Source organism: Lates calcarifer, linkage group LG16_LG22 (genome assembly GCF_001640805.2).
Source record: "Lates calcarifer isolate ASB-BC8 linkage group LG16_LG22, TLL_Latcal_v3, whole genome shotgun sequence".
NCBI classification, from domain to species: domain Eukaryota; kingdom Metazoa; phylum Chordata; class Actinopteri; family Centropomidae; genus Lates; species Lates calcarifer.
Genome location: NC_066848.1, coordinates 14762678 through 14785386, shown reverse-complemented (window position 1 = coordinate 14785386; position 22709 = coordinate 14762678). Strand labels below are relative to the sequence as shown.

At 38.2% G+C, this 22709-nt stretch overlaps 2 protein-coding genes and 1 non-coding gene across 3 annotated transcripts in view; 2 read left to right on the top strand and 1 right to left on the bottom strand.

The window, feature by feature from the left end:
• Positions 1-2152, bottom strand: part of anapc1 (anaphase promoting complex subunit 1) — a 51607-nt gene extending 49455 nt beyond the window's left edge. Inside the window, exons 1-3 of the mRNA XM_018695311.2 lie at positions 1960-2152; positions 627-866; positions 238-402 (exon numbers count right to left, since the gene is read on the bottom strand). Coding sequence (XP_018550827.1) covers positions 238-402; positions 627-842 — 381 coding nt within the window. The 5' untranslated portion in view covers positions 843-866; positions 1960-2152. The remainder of the gene's footprint in view (positions 1-237; positions 403-626; positions 867-1959) is intronic.
• Positions 2153-3930: 1778 nt separating this feature from the next.
• Positions 3931-4003, top strand: trnar-ccg (transfer RNA arginine (anticodon CCG)). The gene has a single exon. It is a non-coding gene; the product is annotated as a tRNA-Arg (tRNA).
• Positions 4004-12810: 8807 nt separating this feature from the next.
• Positions 12811-19294, top strand: vip (vasoactive intestinal peptide). The gene is made up of 6 exons (XM_018695283.2): positions 12811-12928; positions 13826-13930; positions 14464-14568; positions 15865-15990; positions 16813-16924; positions 17169-19294. Coding segments are annotated over exons 1-6 (459 nt in total). The 5' UTR covers positions 12811-12926; the 3' UTR covers positions 17178-19294.
• Positions 19295-22709: the final 3415 nt, after the last annotated feature.

The window sequence follows — 22709 nt, the reverse complement described above, 5'->3', positions numbered from 1 at the left end:
AAAGATAGCTTGAAATCTTTTGCCCCACAAAGCCCATGTTACATAGGGCAAAAGAAAAATAATTCTTATTATTTAATTCACATACATGGCTTTTGTGTTTCCAAAGAAGATGAATGAAATTTAAATGATACCTGATTTACCATCTAAAGTTGAAATGAAATACTTAAGGAACTCAGATCCATCCTCATGGGATTGGCATTGCAGTTAGCTTGCAGATATATTAGTTTAGTAACTGACCTGCTGCACTGGGCTGTCAACGGTGAAGGCCTTGTATACACTGGAGGCTTGGGTCCGACTGCCCTGACTCCAGACGACTACGTTTCCTGCTGCGTAAAGCTCCTCTTCAAACTCCACATCCTCCTCTCTGACTCCCACGCAGCCCTTCTTGAGCTGCCAGCATTCCTGCCATTCAAAACACATCCATTAGATCAACACAAGGACTCAATCAAAAATACATACTGTACTGAGTTGTACTGTATGTAAGCACTACTTTAATGAGTAAGAAGTGATGCAATATTACTTTTGCAAATTTGGTACTACTACTTACTACTTTCTGGTGTTGCACTTCCTACAGCTGGAATATTAGTGCCACTGTGTAAAAGCCATGTAATACCATGAAAGCTCACCCTCTCTCTCTCCTGCAGACTGACTTCCTGCAGGGACCCCACCAGGCCAGCAGCGCCGTCTGACGACCAGAGCTCGGAGGCGGGTTGGAGCTCTCTGAGCTGCAGGTTGAAGGCATTTGGATGGTTCCTGCAGTGCTCGCGGCCAAACGGGACAAACGACTGCAATTCCCCTGCGGCAATCATCGTGGCTGTCTCTTCATACACGACTTCCGACATGAGTTCCAGATATCAGCATTATTTCTAAGAAAAATGTGAGATGAAGATGTTTACAAATTACCAGGAAAAATGTTTCATCCGCTGGCACAGCTAATGGGTTAAATGTATTCTACCAGACACTTCCACTGTTATGCATCTACTTAAGATCATTTACAGTGCAATAAGAGCACTGAGAGAAAAGAGAGCCATAAAAGAAACCTAGACACATACCTACACCAAGCCTACCCTGGCTAAAACATATTCAAATCTATGAAGTAATTTTACTACATACATTGTAAACATGGTGCAGTGTGCTTTGCCAATACTGTACTGACTGTGCTGTCATGCCAGTGAAGCAAAACTTAAATTTTGGCCGGACAAACCTAACTAAGCCACTGTCAAAAACATTAAATGGTAGAGACTGAGTGACAGCTGGGTTTTCATTAAAGTAAAGTAAAGTGGTCCCCTTCAAAACAAATCGATCAGAACAGATCGATTAAGTAAGACTGATTACAGCTTTTCCAATGTGTTTATTTGCCGTTTTTCTTCAATAAATATTTCAGTAATGACCGACAGAAAATATCTGATTAGTTGTTAACGGAGATAATTGTTATTTGAAGCCTTAAACACATACATTCAACATTCATTCTAACATCTTCTTCATGCCGACATGTACCTGTAAGTGTTGTCTTGACAATAATTTGTGGGTATTTCCACAACACTAAGTTAGCCAAAATGAAAGAGTGTCGAACCAGGCTTAAAATAAACCGTATCCCTCACAACGTTTCACGATACTGTTAGAAGCCACGATAGAGCACGACATACAATTAACTAAGTAACAATGTACAGTATTAATATTGTATCATCTCTACTTCTACATGCTGCTGTTGACTCTGGCAGATGCTACATGCTAGCAGATCCTCGAGTTACACATTACGCTAAAATAAAGCTCGTCATTTGACAGTGAATATGATATTGTAGGTGAAAACAAATAAACATGTTGACAGTTATTATGTGATATGTGACTGGAAGGTAAGGATTAGCATGCTAAAGCTAAACACCCGTTGATTTCACCAGCTCGATTAGCACGCAAGCTAACGTTAGCTTCAGCTAGCTTTGAGACGATTTAGCCGCTAACCTGATAATAAGGAATAGTCTGGCTCTTGTCGCGGAGTCCTTGTCTTTCCTTTATATGAGCCTTAACCGGCGGCAACATAAAAACAACTCTGGTCAGGAGCCAAACTGTGGATTTGGCCACAACAGGTTTTCAAATGAGCGCGGACATCTTTGCTGTCCCGACATCCTCTTCCTCCACAAGTCAGCCAATCAGCGGCGAGGAGCAGGGGAGGACAGAGCTGATTGGCTGCGTTCATCAAGCTCCTGTCATCCAGATACCCGTCAGTCGGTCCCTCTTCCCAACATCTGCTATCCTCCTTCTCCCTCATCCTGTCTTGCCAAGGGTCGAGGAAAGTATTGAATAGGTCGGACACTTTCTCAAAATAAACATCTGCCTCTGCTCATGTGTAGAAGAATACACACCACATACTTGGAAATGTAATTGACAAATTGCCTATACTGCTCTTTTTACTTTTTTTTTTTTTCAAATAAAAGGATGTGCATGATCAGCAACAATACTCAGATGTGCCAAGACATTCTAAACATTCTCTCAGTTTGGTACTGAAACATCTTTGTGGTTAAGTTTGTTATACAATGTAAATAAAGTGGTTGTGGTTAAACCTTTAAATCACATAAACATTTTTGACTAAAGCTAAATTTATTAAACTAGACTGCTTGCAAAAGAGTATGCTGATATGAAAACATATTAGGGTTAATTCCAATAAATGATTTTGATTAAATGATATGGTAAACTGTAAACCTGTGACAAGAGGTCTGATTATGAAGACAATATAAATTTCAAACACTGATGTTTGCTTGACTCTCAAACTTGATTACATGGTTAAATGCAAAGGATATTAATAAATGTTGCAGAGCGAATCACTGTCACCCCAATTAAGAATAAATAAGCTGACATTTACGTGGGGAAGTTGTGAGTAATTACCGGCAACCGTTTAAAGTCACATCAAGATTAAAACTCAGAAACAATTATTTAAGCATTTACATTCTATTTTTATACTAGATAATGTTTTTCATTTTTTATTGTATTATGTGAATACTAAATTATCTGCAGAGTGCTAGCTTTGTTTTAAAAATAATACAATATGATGTTTAGGGTCAACACTGTGCTTAGCAAGTACAATAATAATGCAAGATAATATATATAATAGTATAATATAATAGTAATATTAATCTAATGCAACAAGATTATTCAAAATATAATCAGATCATCTGCTGTAAAACAGGTACCTCTAATGTAGAAGTTTCATATTGCTGACAGATACACAAATAGATAGACTGCATACTGTACTGTATCAGTAACTCCTGCATCTACAAAATCAAATTCAGCAAAAGGTGGTCATGAAAAATTATATCTGAGGGGTAAATCAGGAGTCTGGGTGGTACAGGTGCTGATGATTATGATGAATGTCACACAACAGCTCGGTATGATCTGACCAAGTTAACTCTCCCAGACAATATCAGTGGAGCTCCCTGGGTGGTGTGTGTGTGTATGTGTGTGTGTGTTTGTGTGTGTCAGAGAGAGAAAGAGACAGTGAGAGTGCTTTATCTGCTAAATCTAAAAGGAAATATTAAAGAGATAAGACAGGAAACACAAAAAGGGAAAGTGTGTATTCATAGGTCTGACTCAAACAGATAAAACAAATAATTGTTATTATTTTTCCCCATTCATTATTCCCTCTCTGACTCACACTAGCTACCCTTCCTCAACCCTTGTGTTGTGCACCTCTGTGTTTCAAAATGAATTCAGTGATTGAAGGTGATATCAGTTTTTGACTGCCCCTTTCCTTGAAGAGGGCCATGATTTCAGACAAAAACATTTATTCACATTCAAATGGATGTTAGAAAAGTTTTTGGGGATCACTAAACCACTGAATACAGTTCTTGGGGCTACAAGAAAAGTAAATGATCTTCTGTTTATTGCACAGATAATGTCTGGACATTGTGAATGAAACCAACATTAGATCTAATGTCTGACCCAGTGGCCTAATGGATAAGGCATCAGCCTCCGGAGCTGGGGATTGTGGGTTCAAGTCCCATCTGGGTCAATTTAGATGCATTATGTTACAATTCATACTGCTGAGATGCTATATATTATCTATACTGCTATCATCAGACTTTCTGAATATCACTAAAACAGCAAATGAAAAAAAAAAAAACAGGTATACATTTCCCACTCATTGTTGACCAGGTTATTATTATGTCAAGTAAAACTGGCCTTTCTCATGCTGACATTCCATGAAAACAAATTAAAAAAAAAAACCACACTTTACAGCACTGCAACTCAACAACTAACACCCATACAACCACAACAGACACCTCATTATCCTCATTTAGTTGTAGCAGGTTGGGTGTTTGAGGTGAGGTCATCCTGCCATAACAGGTGCTCAGATTTAATTACTGCAGGGTTGCTAAAGCATCCATGAGCAACAGCTGTCTGTGGTGACGCACTGCAGTCGACTGGGGAGGGACGGTGATGGAGTTGCGCTCTGGTGGTAGCAGTAGTGAGAAATGGCTTAAATTATCCAAGTGAACAGCGAAAGAAGACTCTGCGCAGAGATGACGCTCCCATGGTGACTTTAATTGTTGTTTCAAGCCATTACAGACCTTGCTCAGGCAATGAGTGAAAAATGCGGTTTACAGATGCGTCAGAAACACCTGTACAATCACATCAATATTTTATCCAGTCCTGTGCATGCTGAAAGTTCAAGGTTTGGATTTATTCTCATAATATTCTCTCAGATATGAGGCTTTACTTCTTTCGATGTCATATCTGATAGTAAATGTCTCATCTGTGGGTTTTGGAAATTGATGACATTACCTTGGGCACTGGAAAATAATAATGGTTATTTTTCTCTGTCTTCACATATTTAAAGGCAAACCAATTAACCTATTAAGAGGAAGAGCAGATTTACTGATAGAAAAAAAACGTCTGTTAATTGCAGTCCTACATGTATTTCAGTTTATATGTAAGACCCCTTAGTATCTTTTTTTAAAAATGTTTTTTTATGTCAAAATTTTCCTGTTTCAGTCTCTCAAATGTGTATATTTTCTGGTTTCTGAAGTCCTCTTCAATTGTAAAGTCCACATCTTTGGGTTCTGGACTGTTTCTCAGACAAAACTAAATATCTGAAGACATTAGCTTGGCCTTTATAAAATTAGGATGGACATTTTTTCACAATTTTCTTATCTATGACAGAAATAACCAATAGTGGCAGCTCTGGTCATCATATAGTGAAAAACAAACACAGTACAAGGCTGCGCAAAATTGCAGATGCACTGTTTGTATTTCTGGTGCAGTGTGCATAAGATAATGAACATTGCAGCGAAGAGGAGGGTGAGAGGAGAGTGGAGCTTTTTTCATAAGGAGGGACAGAATATTAGAAACATCTGTTGATATAATGTAATCTAGCACAACACATCTACTGATTACAGCCACAAAGTTGTCACAGTGTCAACAAACAAAATATCAGCATCACAAAGTTGAAGTTAGATACATCATCAGTCATTGGTTCAAATGCCACTTCACTTTATTTATTTTACAGTCCTTTGTGCAATAAAGGGAAAACTTTCTAAACTGATTTTTGTCGCACTGGGTATCACATACAGTCCATAGTTTAAGACATCTTTTAAGGCATTTTGTCATGTCATAGCAGAAAGGCACAGCTGCCACTAATGACATCAATGATGGTGACCCAGCATGCACAGTAACAGGGCACCATCTAAATGGAATGCAGCCATTATAATATTATTACCTGCACCTGTTTGATGCATTCAAATGCCTGCAGTGAAAGCTGTGTGAATGGAGGTTTTGCTGTGATTAGACAGTATTACACTTTCCCTCTCTACAAAGAGCTTTTAAGGGACACATTACCAGACAGACAGACAGACAGACAGACAGACAGACAGACAGATAGATAGATAGATAGATAGATAGATAGATAGATAGATAGATAGACAGACAGACAGACAGACAGACAGACAGACAGACAGATAGATAGATAGATAGATAGATAGATAGATATCATCTAATGTCAAATTACGTTGATTTCCCAAACATGGAAAGCAACATAATCTGATTGGTCCCCATGAGAGCCAGACCTGAGTACAACATGGGTAGGGTTTTGTTGGTTAATGAGAGCTAATGATGGAAATGCGAGTGTGTGTGTGTGTTCTGGGATAATTAAAGTCTCTAGATGGCATTGCTGTACGTAATGTCTGCCATGAGGCTGAATCCCGGCCAAATGTATTTATGTATTTAGTTAATTTAGGATGCAATGAAGAGCTCTGGTGGTCTAATTGATCTGTACAGGAGGCCACACACCAAAAACAAGGCCTCCATTAAAGGAACCTCCAGGGACCAGGGCCTTGACGAGTGTGTGGAGTGTGTGTCTATGTGTGTGAGTGTGAGAGAGAGAGAGATAGTTGGGGATGAGTCTCTATTTGTGTACTCTGCCATGTTTGTGTGAAATAAAACACAGCTAAATACTGAATCCATAGATAGAGCAGTCTCTTGAACGGTGGAAACAGGAATCTGGTCCAAGTGCTGGCAGGGTTGGGTGCAAGGGTTAGTTATCATGAGGATCCAGATTGGGAAACACTCTCAACTCATCACATATAGATGCTTGTTCAGGTCCCTTGGTGTCAGTACTGGGTACCCCTTTATTTTCAGTGTGCCAGATAATCCACTGTGCTCTGCTGTGTTGAAAGTTGGAGGACAAGTCAAGCAGACAGCAGCAATCTTTCCCTAACCTTAACCAAGTGCTGCAAATTCCTGAACATAACTCTAAAGAAATTTAATACTGCTGTGGTGTACACTGCATGTTGAAGAATGACACAAAAGGAGTATCCAACACATTAAAAAGTGCATCCACAGAGTCCTGACCAAAGGTCTGTATGTGAGTGTAGTTTTGGGTCGTGCTAAAATGCTTACTTTTAACAAACTGCTAACACAACAAAGGAAGTTAAGGAAGTTCATCAAGGCTATGTCAGGTGTGACTACAAGTTTAACAACAGTGGAATAAGTCAGAGGTTTTCATCTTCTTCCAATATTTGATATTTCATGAATGCAACATGTGAAATATGTAACTCACTTAGTTTAAGTGCATCAGACAGAGCCAGGCTAGCAGTTTCCCACTGCTTCCAGTCAGTTTTAGTTAGTTAACATCAAACCTAACCATAGTTGTTACTTGCCCAAACAGCAGAAAACAGCAGAAAATGCTATTATCTAGTTCTTCAGGGTGAAATTATGTTTACATGATTTGTGTTGAAACCATGTCATTTGCATTACAGCACTAATACTGCTCATTTCCCAGATTTCATCTGGCAGTGTTGACCTATTGTCTCCATTTTCAGGTCTGAATGCAGCCTGTCTCCTGCTGCAGTAAACTAGGTTTAACCATCAGGGGAGTTTAGCTGTAATTTGTCAGACTAATCTCCTCTGGTTGTGGAAGGCAATCCATCACCAAACCCAACTGGGTCCACACTGAGGCTGGAGGAGAAGAGTCTTCCCATATGATAAACAGAAACCTGTTTGACACCGGCACCTGTGACGACATTTCAGATGAGCGTAAAGGCCTGTCATTTGTCTGTGGAGGGATGCCTTGATACTGTCACCTTTACACAAACACTATTAGTATGATGGTCCAGAGTTACTCATGCTGTAACACAAAGTGATGCCTATTTGATCTTTGTCTCTTAACTTTCTTTTCACAGTTTTCTACCACAGTATATACACTACTACAGCATATGCACAAATCCCATGGTTGTTTATCTTAATCCACTTTTTAAAAAATTCCTAACATTTTTCTGTGAATAAAACAAAAAAATTAAGCAGTGTCAGCTTTAGTAGTGTTACATGCTCTGTAGATGCCATCTAGTTGGAGGCATAGTCCAGTTCTGAGCCATGGCTTTCACTATAATACTGTTGACTGTTGAGACTTGAAGTAAATGACATAAACAGTTTATTTTAGTTCCAAATTATACAATTGCTATAATGTTACATGCGCCTGTGTAAAAGTATCTAAAGAAATTTTGAGGTCAACAAAGATGAGCTGCCTCTTGACCGAACAGACATGCAGGAACTAAAGATGAGATAAAATTCCAATAAAGTGTGACTATTTAACTTTTGTTCCGTCTGATGGTGACAGCTGCCAATTTGCTGCTCATTTGGCCAGTTTTCATATTTTATTTCATAGCCCACCATATCTGCGTTAATTTCAGTGACTTGCATACATTTTCTTTTTAATTTCATGCTGATTCCTCAGATCGCGTTTGTCTTTCACCACTCTCCATCATCCATCAGGCACTCTCCAGTCTTGCCTCTACCCTTGGTTTCTGTCTGTGATACAATCTCTCTTTCACACTCTTTCTACCATCATCTGTCTCTATCTCATCTCAGTATCTTTATTCCATCTATCCACCGGCCACATGTGCGTACTAACATAAGAAGAACAGAGTGACAAAGAGAGAGAAAGAGAGAGACCCCGGTGAGTCTCATGCTGCGAGCAGTAATCTGCCATCAGAGTCGTCACTCTATGGTTCGCTAATTGGATAATGTGGTGCAGAGGAGGCACTCAGCAAGCCAGGGGATTCCCCTCATCAAACGGACTGGTGGGAGAGTCGTGATGCAAAGCGTCTCAATACCAAGACGTCCACCATTTGGACTTAAAAGTAAATTCCACCGTGTGTTTTTCTTTAATACAGAGAACTTTGTCTTTTAAATACTCCATAGTGATTTGAGGATAAATCAGTAATAGTAGTAGGTACAGCAGTAGAACTACTAGTTGTAGTAGTAGCCATGATTGTGGTGGTACTTGTAACAGTGAAGGTAGTTAAAATTATTGCAGAAGTAGTAGTGGTAACAGTAGGAGCAATGAAGAGTGTCGTAGAAAACTCTTACAAGAAGTATAAATAGTAATAGTGATAATCTTTGTGGTTGTTTAAAGAGTATGGTCTAGACCTGCTCTGTATGAAAAGTGCCTTGAGATGACTCTTGTTGTGATTCGGCGCAATATAAATAAAATTGAATTGAACTGAATTGAATAGTAGGGTAATAGTAAATGTAGTACTGTATGAACTAATGTTTGTAGTAGCAGTAATACTGCTGGTTGTAGAAGCAGTGGTACAACTGTCAGTAGTGTAAAACTAGTTGCAGAGTGTGCGTGATAGCGACAATGTTAGTGGCAGAAGTATTTATGTTAATATTGCTTTGGCAGTATTATTAGTACTGGTAGTAACAGTGGCTAATAACAGCATTGATGTAATACAGGCTTAGTGGTAGAGGCAGTAGTATTACAGTCAGTAGTCAGCAAAGTTGGATCAGCACCTGCCTGAGTTTAAATGCACTAGGCAAAGTATTAATATGCTGCCACATGTTGTCTGCTGCTCTGTGCATGATGGGCACTCACTGGCAAATAGGTGCATACACAGTGCAGAGAAAGCAGAGGAAATGGGGCATGAGTGGGGGGATGAAGGGTCATCGTTTGTTCCTGAATTCAGCCATGATGAGTTAGTTATAGAAGTATAATTTCGTTCTGTAACATCCATCCATCCATTATCTATACCACTTATCCTTTGAGAGTCGCGGGGCAGCTGGAGTCAAACCTAGCTGACATTGGACGAGAGGCGGGGTCCACCATGGACAGATCTATCACAGGGCTGACACGCGGAGACAAACAACCATTCACACACACATTCACACATACAGGCAATTTAGAGTCACCAATTAACCTACATGTCTTTGGACTGTGAGAGGAAGCTGGAGTACCCAGGGAGAACTCCACAAACTCCACACAGAGAGGCCCCAGGCAAACTGAGATTCAGTAACAATGCACTGTAAATCGTTTTAAGCAGTAGACTAGACTCAGTAGTACTAGTGGAGGTATCAGGGGGTAGTTAGAGTACCTCTAAGAAAAACAATGACATTATTTTCTTGTAGTCCTCAGTTCTCTGTGTCGCATGGAGGTGAGGTGGCCTGTTATTCTTCTATAGGAACGTTTTCTTCCGTACATTCCATCAACATCAACATAATAATGCTGATGTTTCCTCCATCAGCTTCCTTTTCCTGCAGGGATCTGTCTCCAATCACTGCTGTCAATTAGACCAGCTCCTTCTCCCATGGACTTCTGCGTAATCTACTTTCACTCTGGACTGATCGCATTAAGGTTCCGATGGTGCCATCATGGTTGAGAAGAGGGAGGAGGAGGAGGAGTAGGAGAGGGAGGGGGTCATATGCTGACTGAGAGGAGATATCAACAACCCCGCAAAGGCCAGAGGCACTGTTATCATGATGCAGAAGGAAATAAAATTTGTGATGATCATCAGGTATGCAACCACAAATGCAAGGAAAAGTGAATCATATTTTCCAGAAAACACTTGCTCACACATTGTTCTCACATATCTCGTCATATACTTCTCGCGTTAGTTTTGAATTTTTCATATATTATTTTCTTCGCTGTGAGCACAAAATTAAATTCACCTCTATTATACTTTCAAAACTAAAAATCTGTTGTATTTTTTTGTGAGTTTAACCCAGTGTATAAATATATCAACAAAAGGTATATAAGTATGATATGAATGTAATTCATAAGTTGAGATTACTGTTTCTCTTTTACTTTAGCACCACTACAACCTCTTTTGTTCTTGCTGTATGTTTTTTCTTCTCTTCCTCTCTCTTCTCTGTTGCCTATAGAAGCTCTGCAGTCTCTGTTTTCCTCTATGTCTCTCTGTAAGTCATGTCTGAACCACTCATGCTTTTGTCTCCAGTGATACCAGGTAAATGGTTCACACTCATTTAGATGGATGGATGGATGGATGGATAGATGGATGGATGGATGGAGCGCCAGCCGACGTCACGGCTAATTCATGTGCCATCCCAGCAGAGCAAATCAGACTCATCAGGGACACTGTGGGTGGATTCAGAAACACTTCAGTCCTGCGTGGTGTTCTTTTGTAAAAAATGACCTGAAATAGAAAACAGCGGCAGTATCTTGCAAACACCCTCTAAAGTGTCATTGTATTTATTGAAAGTGGTAATGTGCAAGATCCTTATGTTTTTATTCAGTCTTCAGCACCATCTGTGGTGCCTCTACTGCTGTGGAGGTAAACAAATGGATATAAATGGCAGAAGCAGGATTTTGATGACATTGTTGTGGAATTAGGTATTTGTGTCACGGCAATACAATGCATGAGAAAAAAAAAGGAAACGTTAAATGCATAAAATTATGCTTGGAAATAAATCTTTTCCAGTCCTATACCTTGCATAAAAATGTATATTTATGAGAAGAATCAGAGCCATTCAAATTGGGGTCCATAAGTAAATGTTGGCTCATGATGCCTGCTGATTTGCCTTATAAAACTGGGGGGGGAAATTTGCACAAATCATGGTATATCATGGTATAGTTTATAGTATATGGTATGTCAGGGTGAAGTTTTTATATATTAAAAAAACACAAATAAAAAAGCTTCCTGTCCAACGTGTCTGATACCTCAAGGTGAAATGAAAAGTTGTATTATGTACCATTTGACAGATATTTAATGTTTCAGATTTGACATACACACCAATATATTTCTAAATGATTACTGCACATTTGACACTCGCAATAGATACAATGCCAATGTTCTGGTGACAACTTATCTCCAGTCAAGTGTCAACTGGAAAGCTGGAAAGATCTCCAACAGGTGTGGTTCGACCTAACCGTAAAGGGTTCTCAGAATGAATACTTATAATACTTATTGATTAGTAGCATTTTTGTTATGACAGTGTAAGATTTCCTTTGAGCAGAGAGCAGTGCAACATTGTACATTAAATATCGTACACTGCAAGAACTGAAAAACAAAAACAAAGTGACATTCAAAGATCCTGACAAGGTAAGTCTGAGGGGAAATTCAGATAGAACCTTACTGGTTCATAATTTATAGATTTCTCGACAGTACAATCATCAGTATATGTAACTCTGAAAGTATAAAAATCAACATAATATGCGACTATATGAAAATCTTTCTTCAAATCCACAGTCATTGCAGTGGTGTTTATCCATTAGGTTTAGCCCATTTTACCACTTCTGGGCACATTATCAACTCTATGAATGCACCATTGGGAGGAAAACAAAAGCTTGTTAACCAGTGATAGTATCAAATATTGTGGAAAACCTTCATTTTGCACAAACCCCATCCAAGCTGAGTTATCTTAAAGCTTCAGCTACTCATTCACTAACTTGTCTGCCTCTTTATTTCCATCACCAGCCTTATAATAATAGATACTGAACTGAACTGAAACCTTGGTACATTTTAGAATGGATATTTATTTCATGGATGTAGACATGGATATTTTATCTCTGGAAGCCCTTGGGTGCTATTTGAAAGGATAAAGCTGTTTTTTTCCAAATGTAATTTTACTTTATTTATGCAGACTTGGCCCTGTATTACCTTCTTCTCATTTTCTTGTCCTCTACCTTCTATAACAGATTTACAGAAAACTTCGGCTTTAACTTCAAGTCTCACATCTTTTCCATTTAGATTTCTTGTCTAATTTCCAGTTTCTCCTCTCTAGCATTTGACCAGCATTGCCACAGGAGAGGAGCCAAGGGAAAAATGATCGGATGAGTCAACGGCATCAACCCTGGCATATAAGTTAGTTATTCGTCCGATTAATTGGAAGAAAACGAAAAAAAAAACAAACCTCCCCACTAATTTAACCACAGGTCTGTTTGGTTTCGACCATGAGCAAGACCAATGACGGAAGCAACGACCTACTGACGTCTCGGGCCCCTGATTGAATCTGATGTCCCCTCCTGCTCCTTGAGAAACATCCAGGTGTATAAAACGGAGAGCAGAGCTGAAGGCGAGCAGAAAGACAGAGTCCAAACGCATCGCAGAAGCAGCAGAGTGGACATACAGCAGCGGCTCAAGATCAGGACTTTGGAGAGCGCAGCGGAAAGAGCCAAACGCAGACAACCTTCTCCAGAGCACATGTAAGATTTCGTATTTACACAGAAATGATTTCAGAGTTTCTTTGATTCGGTGTTTTTGATTGTTTGTTGTTGTTTTATTGCTCGTTTTGAACTTGTGTTTTTGTTCCTTTTGCGCGTTCCAGTCAGGTTTTGGATGAGTGTAGTTGAGTTTTATGTCGAATCAATTTCTTGTTGTAATTTAAGCAGCACATTAAATTTGGTTTGTGGTCTGTGGTGCCAACAGACTTGCAGCGTCTCGGCGGTGCAATAACACGTGTTTAATCCTCGCTACTTGCGGAATCCAGTGCGTAATTACGCATTGGATTCCGCGAGTTCATTTTCTTTCTTCTGTCAGAATTCGCAGTTAACCGGGAGGTTTGTCAGAGATCTATACACTAGCAGTCCCTCGTGGACGATACCCTTTAATGTGTTCCTTTCTAGGTGACAAGTAGTGAGTGCAGAATTAGTTTAAAACCAAAGTGAGAAGATTGTTACAATTCCACAGGTAAATGTATTCGTACTTTAATGTGGAAAGCATTTAGATCGCGAGATGTTAAATTCGGTTTGTGCCCCATGGTGCCAACCAACTGCAGTATCTACGAGGTGTAATAAAATACTGAGACCTGGACAGTGTCCGCGCTGTGCGTAATTACGCATTGGATTCCATTGACTTATTTTCTTCTCAATAATCAACATCAGGCGAAGAAGTTTGTTTAGAAATCTATGTCTCCTCGTGGCTAATCTACTCCCCTGTGGAGCAATTCACCACTTCACCTGACTATAAAACTATAAAACATACAGGGTAATGAGGAGAGGATAGTGTAATATTTCCTCTCGCTAGACCGGTGGGAGATGACCTGGTTTTCTCACTGTGTTGAGGTAAGAGGGAGAATAATAAATCACCGTTTCCATCTTCAGGTGTAAAGCGATGTTACAACGGACCGGCCCCCAGCTGCTTCTCTTAATAGCCCTGTGCAGTGTGTTGTACTCCCGGACTCTGAGTCTGCCATACACATCCATGAGGTGAGAAGAAACCTGTGTTCTTTCCATCTAAAATCGGACATGAATGTGGCTCAGTGAGGTAGTTTCAAGCTGAACAGAGCTTTCAATAACAAAACAACAAGAAAGTGACTTGCTTTAAAATTTTTATCATAAACTTATGGTAATTTATAATGAGCGTGTTTTCAAATCTTGTAGTATATTATTGTATTTCTATCTCATACGGCATCATCTTCTCCAAGGGCGCACACCTGCTGAGACTGGCCATTTGCATTTAATAATATAATCTGATATATACATTTTGAGGAAGTCATTTCCAGAACAAAAATCATTTTCATGGCAGATATGTCGACTGAACAATTATTCTTTGAATCAGTATAAAGGCTGCTGTGTTTTTAGAGCAGAATGGAAAAGTAAACCAGCGCATTATGAGTGCAATTAGAACCAATACGCGCTCAGAATTGGAGCTGGTGCGCGTCCATTTTTCATTTGTTGGCGTGTTAACCTGGCAGCTGTGTTCAGAGCTTAATGTGACTGTCCTGTGATGTGCTGTGCAGACCGACGAGACACGCAGACGGTCTGTTCACCAGCGGATACAGCAAACTCCTGGGACAGCTTTCAGCGCGGAGGTACCTGGAGTCTCTGATCGGAAAGCGGGTCAGGTAGGTGACCTTCCCGTCCGTGTTGTGGGCAGGCAGAGGGGAAAAGGCTGAATTTCGCTTTTGAATCGCAACTAAAAGGAAAACCATAGTGTATTGTTTATTTATTTATTTACTGGCTGATTTTTCATAGTCACACCTTGAAATATTATTTAACGCTTGAATCCTTTTTTTTTAGTTTTTCAGGTTTGGAAAACAGAAAATAAAATGTTTTTTTCACTGTCAAAACTATAGCAAGTCCATGTCTAATCTTTATAAACTGCTGTGTAGACCTGTCTAACAAAGACTAGAAGAAAATTTAGAGATCAGAGGTTTTTTAATAACTGTTTCAAGATTTATGAAACTTTAAATTCAAATGATTTTTTTACAACAAAAACAATCTGAAGTCAACTTCAGCCTCCTCCTCATCTGAATGTACAACATCGAATCCACACGGAATTTGACTGAATGAGTTAAAGGCAAGAATGATTAAAAATTGTAATTGTCACTTAATGGTCCAAAGCCACAGTGAATGTGGAACCATGGAGAAATGTCACCTCAGAGTATGACAAACTCTTAAATAGTTTGAGGTTAAATATCAGGGCTTTTCTGACAGAGCTATTTGTGTTCATACAGAAGTTCACGCTCACAAAGACAAGGAAAACACAGAGCATATTTAAATGTGTGGTTTAGTTATGAAGGAAAAACAGACAACATATTAATTCAAGGATTTTGGTTTTTCAGTTCAAGACGGCATGTTTTCTATCAAAATCCATGATTCAAAACTGAGTTTGAAAAATAGCCAAACGTTCTTGATAAAGCAAACATCAAAAAGTTGATTTGATTTCCCAAATTTCATCATAAATTCCTTTAGTTATGTAAAATACAAATTAATTATATGAACATTTTTAATGTTTCCTGTCAAAACCATGTTTTGTAACTTGGACATCAGATGAGGCTTTTTGTAAAAAGTGAAAATACATCACATTTCACCTATTTCATGTTGAGAGAGGTGAACTTTTTGTCTTGTCTATTTACTGTTTAACTGAGAGGACCCACTGACATTTACAATGAAAGGACCCGACCTGCTTGATGATGCATTTTGTAATTGACTAAACATTTTTAAAGGTTAATTTATGCCATTACTTCGTCATTACATGTTTGTTGCCAGGAGGGACTCACACACACACACACACAAGAAAAGACAACATGAATCACAGATCCTGAGCTGTACTGATTCTGCATTGAAACCTGCTGCCCTCTCAACTGTAACACATTCATCCTTCTCTCTGTTTCTTTCATGATCTCTCCTCTGTCCAGTGATGAGCTGATGGAGGAGCCAGTGAAGCGTCACTCAGATGCCATCTTTACAGACAATTACAGCCGCTTCCGCAAACAGATGGCTGTCAAGAAATACCTGAACTCAGTCTTAACAGGAAAGAGAAGGTAGGAATCAGTCTTCCATATCTTCACATGTCCACCTTGGTTTCATTCTCTGCCATAAGCTGACTGTATAGGTGCATAACTTCTGGGTTTCCTTAAAGTGAAATGTAAAATTGCAATGGAAACACTCAGGTATTATTTTGCATTTTTGAAAATACCACACCTTTCGCCTTTTTATTCTAGTCTAATTTGAATTTCTTGAGCTCAGCTTTTCGTAATGAGATGTAAAATGAACAGTTGATGATCTCTGACTTTACCACTAAACTTTGGTTGTTGCTGTTCGCTAGACTATCACTCCTGGCTTTATGGAGACCATTTTATAGTTCAGAGACCCAACCAATTCAGGTGAACTAAAAAAAGCCTCCTTCTGTTACTAACCACAGATTTTTATAAAGACTTAAAACTTTTTTCAAGACATTCACTAAAACATACAAACAATAAATGCAGCTTAATTCTCCAACATTCAGGTCTGCAGTCTCCATAACGTGGACTTGGACCAAGACTAAATAGCCATATCTGCAGCTTGAAAGTTTTTAAGATCACAAAAAATGATAACAATAAAGGAAACAGTCACAAGATATAATGACACTGGACCAAGATAATATGTAGCTATAAGTCTGCAGAACATCAGTACATTTTAATTTATGGTTATGAAACAACACATAGGAATGAATTATTTAAGCAAAAATAAGGTTTTTTTTTCTTGTCAGGTGTCACTTTCTATTTTCCATTATCTTTTCCCTGATTGTGCCATAGAATGTCAAGTATTTGTAGAAATAAGATGTTATTAAATAAAATTATTCAAATGTATTCATACGCACACAGCCTAGAAGATCCTGGAACCAGCGACCCTGAGGAGTCCAGGGATGAACCCAACACCTTCCAAGAGAACTACGATGACATCAATGTAGATCACCTCCTAAACAACTTTCAGCTGGTAGGTGCTGACACACACACTTATAGACAAATGTTTGTACTGTCAGAAGTGTGGCCCTCATTGACATATTACTCTTAACCAACCTAGTTGTAACCTAAAACCTAAAACCAATTCTATATGAACAATGACTGACATTTGCAACAGTCCTGAATTTGTAAATTTGTAGGAGGAATAGAGGTTGTTTCTCATCAATAACACCTTCTCTTCTCTATCCACTTTCTCTCCATGTTTTTTTTTCCTGCAGCCACTTTGAGGAGGGGCCTGTGCTCAAGTGAATACCTCAACTCATCCCCATGAAACTGCCCATTCCAAAAACAACACAATATTAATCCAAAGGACATTCAAAAGTCAAATGAACCAACGATGGTGTGTTCTCCAATGTGATTATCTATCTATCCATCCACACAGTACATGTTTACACTGTATATATACACTATATATACACAATACTAATCACTAATGATTCTGGGCCGCACCGAGCAACATGCATGTCCATGTGCAGTTTGGTCAGTCAGCGTTTGAGAAAGGCAACTGGCAACAGTAAATAGAAACAGAAGTACCACATTTACTTTCTTTCTCAGATCAATGTTGTTCCATCAACCTTCAACGGAAACATTTCTCCCCTCATAATTTTGTTTTAATAAGGAACGAGTGTCTTGCTGAATTTGAATTAAATTTGTCCCATCTACTTTCAGTTAAACATTTGACCCATTGAATGTCAATAGAACAGCACTCACCTTCAATAGTGAACCTTTTGTTTTCACTATCAAAAGTTCCATTAACTTTCAATAGAGAACATGTCTAGTTACTTTACAGTGTAATGCCAGCACCATTGGCTTTCATTGAATCACTGCTTTATAGAAATGTAAGTGGAGCAAACTGTACTGAACCTAGGCCATTTACGTTTAATAGAATAATAAATATATATCACATTTTGTTTAAAGATTATTGTTGCATAATATAAACCTTCAACTGAAATACTTCCTTAAATTAATTAATAAATTTGAGTGAATACATTAACATTAAATTGACATTTGACCTGTTAAACTTCAATGGAACAGCCATTGCAATTACTTTCAATATAAAAGCTGTCCTATTTATTTTCAGTGGCTCCTGTGTCACTAGCATTAAATGAGTTTATTTGAAGGGAACATCTGTCTGATTGACTGAACTCTCATTTTACATTAATGTATTAACTTTCATTAGAGCATTTGTCCAATTAATTCTTAATGGGTGGTAGCACCATTGGTGGAACCATTCTGCCTAATAATTTTTTAATGGAAACACTGACCTGCTAGATTTGAGTAGAATTTGTCTCCCTAACTTCCATTTAAACATCTGACCCACTGAACATTAGTGGAACAGCATTTTAATAGAATAACTTTCCCGTTGAATTTTGGTGGATCTGTTGTAACCTTAGCTTTGTCTGATTATGTTGTGTTATGGAACATGTGTGTGATTGAGTGCTGTCTTATTTTCACTAACCAACCAACCATTAGATTCCAATAGAGCACTTACAATTAATCTTCATTAGTTTTCATTCTAATCACTGCTTTGTAGAATTTAATTGGAATATTTGTCACATTATTTTCAAGACAACTGTTGTTCAGTGGAAATATTTACCTTAAATAGTTCCATCATCTTTCAATAGAGAACTCCAGCACCATTGGCTTTCAGTAGAATCACTGCTTTATAGAAAATCTATTGTCACTGGATATAATTACAATGGAGCATTTGATTTTTTTTTTTTTCATTAGAATGATAACATTAAATAGATTTATTGTTCTACTATGAATAAATAAACTGGAACAAGTTTCAACAGAACATCTGTTGCATTAAATTCAAATTAGCAGTTGTCTCATTCATTTTCAGTGGTGCAATCATGATCTAAATGTTGAACAAGTTGTGTAGGAGAATTTCATGATAAAACGGAAATACAAGAGGAAGAGGAAGGGGAACACATTTTGAATGGACACAGATGCATATAATCACTTTATACTATTCAATATGTAGAGCAAAGAAGTTATAACTGTGCATAGACCTGCCTTTAGTGCATATAGTGATGTACACCACTCACCAAATAAAAGATGTTGGTTTATTTTTCAAAGCTGAGTTGTTTTGTCTGGCTGATTGTTTGACAATTAAAGTTTTGAGTTTGATCAGTTTGGGTTTTTGATAGATAATACATACAGAACGTAAGCTGCCGATGGTTGAAATTTTTGCTAAAAATTCTACAGGATATTGTATTTACCCCAAAATATCATTCCTTTTTGGGTGAAAAGCAGCATATAGAACTGTTGTATGACTGGAAACCAAATGAATTAAATTTTGGGTGCATAGACCATAAATGGCAACGTATATTTACTCCAGTAGCTCACCTGGTAGATCATGACAGATGTTAAGGCCAGAGTCTTTACCACAGTGGCCTAGGTTTGAATCCATCTTGGGCCTTTTGCTGCATTTCATCCCTCTGTCTCCCCGGCCTTTCCTGTCTCTCTCCACTGTCACTGTCATAATGAAAGCAAAATGACAGAAAAATAACTTTAAAAAAAAACAACAACTAAAAACAGGTAAGGTAGCTAATCAGACCTTATGTAAATTTGAATTTAAAAAAGTGATGTGATCATATAGATGGATGTGACAACATGTTGACTAATATGAGGATAAAGCAGCAAGCGACCTTCACTTTTTCCCCATGGGTGTCAACTGACTGACATAAAATGCAGTGACACTGACATGAAAACACTGGGTACAAACTGGGTGTGTTTCTTTTACCCTAAAATGACTTTTTCTTTCCTCGTTGACTAAAAAACTGATTTAAGTGCCTCTTCTTGCCAGCTATCCCAGTACTGGGAGAAAGTCTGTCTGAATATCTTATTAGGAAGTATCTTAATAACACACTTTCATATAGACATGAACAGCCACAACTGACAAAAAAATGTAAAATCTTGTTGTAAAGGCAAAGTGTTACTAATGGTCATATATGCTTCATAACTCTTAGTATACTTTCCTCAATGTTTATGATGAAAAAAATGTTAGGGAAGAAAAATAACTGAGCAGTAGGACACAAAACAGAGCGATTGTGTGACTTGAACTTGTGTGAGCCTCAGCACCATGGACAGTGACACATTATCAGTAACTGGGTGTAGACTTTGCTGTTATGACGTTCACTTCAGCTAACAGTTTAAAAGTTTGTTAGTCCCTAACAAATGCACTATTTACTCCTGTTTCAGTAATGTTTGTGGTGCCCAGGTGTTTTGGGAAATACATTTATATTAGTTTTTTGTCTTTTCATGGGATTTGTTGACAGTAATAAAAAATATCCAATATTTCTGCCCTTATTCTGAAAAGATTTTGTCGGTCTGAATTCCTGTTGGTGGCATAAATCCAGGCTTTGCTTTAGTTCAGTATGATTTGAGACAAAACTAATAACTACATCATAACTACATCACAGCCTTAAGAATCAATATACTATTACACCTTTCATTCCTATTCAGCCAGCTTTCACGATTTTAGATGGTTGTGAGGTTCTCTAAAGGTCTGAAAGTAGACATGCTTTCAGTCATATTGTCATGCTTCACACCATTAGCAGATTTCTCACTCATCCAGCTGTGAGTTTCCACAGCTCTGCTTTGTAATAGCTCCCACTGTAAGAGGAGGCAGGTGATGAAAAAAAGTTCCCACTCAAATGGATGGTTTGTTTCTGCTCTGTTCATCACACCCATCTCCAACCTTTAAAAATGGTTTCTTACTTTCTCTCATTAATCGCTTTCTTGCTGTCTTGCAAAACCAACCAAAACCACCTCTGGATGATTTAACTGTGCTGAAACCCCATGTGCCTAAAAGCAAAGTTTGGGTCATAATCTGTGATATTTCTGTAAATGTCTTTTTTGCTGCTTCCTGTCCTAACTGCAGTGACACAGTAATGATTCAGCCTATGTGCAGTTGATAAAGGCTTTCCCATTTACAGGTTTAATGCGCAGTGTTTGGAGCTCTTTCCTGACAGCAAAGGAAGTTGTGTAATACAGTAGATTTGAAGCCCTTCATGCCTTTTGTAACAAAAAAAAAATGCTCTTATTTAGCGGGCATGAAGGAAAAGTAGCAGCAAATTAGATGTGCAGATGTAGACATGTTCATGTCATCACCTGCTGGAAAAGAAAAGAATAGCTGCTGTCATTTTAACATCAACACCACTTGCAGGTAATGAGTGTTACTGCTGCACCATTTTCCTTTTTTAGCTGCTGTTCTGAAGATTTTGTGATCTTTTTAAAATTTCTGTAGAAATCAGAGGTCAACAGCAGATTATGTAAATTATCTAAATAATTCATATTAGTGTAATTCTAGTTTAGATATGCAGTATCAACAGTGCAAATATTCTAATGTTTTCTTTCACTCTCATTTTCATTTTTCTAAAATTGTTTGCAATACAGTCACAAAATTAAAGTAATGAATGGAAAACAACCATTATACCATACTGTTTCCTTTGGATTAATGAATTCTGGTGTTAAGTTAACGTTAAGATATAACGGCTTACTTTCTCTGTTGTGATTCACTTTGTTTACAAGTGTCAAAATGGCAGCGGATATTTGACTCATAAATGTCATAAGCAATGCTCTGCAGGGCTGCACCCAGATCAGCCGATCTTATAATTAGAAGCAAAGGTGTCACTCTGCGTGGATGACAGGCTTGAAGGACTTTGCTGATTCAGCATTATCTCGTATCAATTTCAATCAAATGGCTAAATTTCACGTGTGGTAAAACAAAGACTAAGATTCTACAGCCATGCCAAGCAGAGATGTTGATCCTTTCAGTCACCCTGTATGAGTGTGTATATTCTGTATAACTTTTGCTCTAATGTATGTACTTAACTTTGAAAGTTTGCTTGTTATTTAATAAATCCAATAGTCTGCACTATTAATAGTGTGTGCTTATGTTTTGTGTGTGTGTGTGTGTGTCTTTGTGTGTGCATTTAATAGATTGTCCAAGAGTAAGGCAGATTTGTCGTCATAAAAAAAAAAAACCTCTGGTCAATATGTGTGTTTTTGTGTAAGCATTATGGTTGTGTGTACTTTGTGTGTGTGTGTATGTATGTGTGTGTGTCTCCAGGACATTTGTGATTACTGCCTATTTTGTGGAGAGGCTTCATTCATTAACTCTCATCACTGCTGATCTTAATGGACCAAACAGAGTAAAAATAGGCAGAGAGAGAGGGCGGCAGCCTTTTAACACCAAGCACTGTGTATGTATGTGTGTGTGCGTGCGTGCGTATGTGCGTGTGTGAACGCTTTGAAATCAAGTGCACATTGAACCTCTTCATGTCATAGTGCCTTAGTCTTATATTTCTATATCATTCATAACACAAAAGTAAGTAAACAAAGCTGTGACAAATGCAGATTCTGGCCATTCAGTCAACAGCCACTAACCATCATTATTATTTCTGTGCAGGTTAAGCGAAAGGTACACTTTGTGTGCAAAATCCAGAATTATATAAAGAAATAACAGCCTTTCCGTTTAGTAGCTGGTCTGGAGCTTTTGAGATGGAGTTTGGCCTATTGTGGTGGATTTGTTGATGCTCAAATTCTCTTTTTTACCAGATCACTTGGAAGATCTCTCGTCTGTGTTGGCCTTACAAACCCAGAATTAAACTTCATTCTTGATCTTAGGAACAGCTGTTGAGAACAGCTCATCGTGAGGACAATTTATTGGCCAATTTAGAATCTGAAAATGTAGCAACATCACTAGAATTAAGTAATAAAACAGGGCAAGACACACAAAACAACAGTAA

Bases quoted from the DNA above. Each gene is read 5' to 3' on its own strand.
- vip (XM_018695283.2), top strand. The intron at 13,931-14,463 runs GTGAGAAGAAAC...TGTGCTGTGCAG, and splicing joins CTGCCATACACATCCATGAG to ACCGACGAGACACGCAGACG. The intron at 15,991-16,812 runs GTAGGAATCAGT...ATACGCACACAG, and splicing joins GTCTTAACAGGAAAGAGAAG to CCTAGAAGATCCTGGAACCA.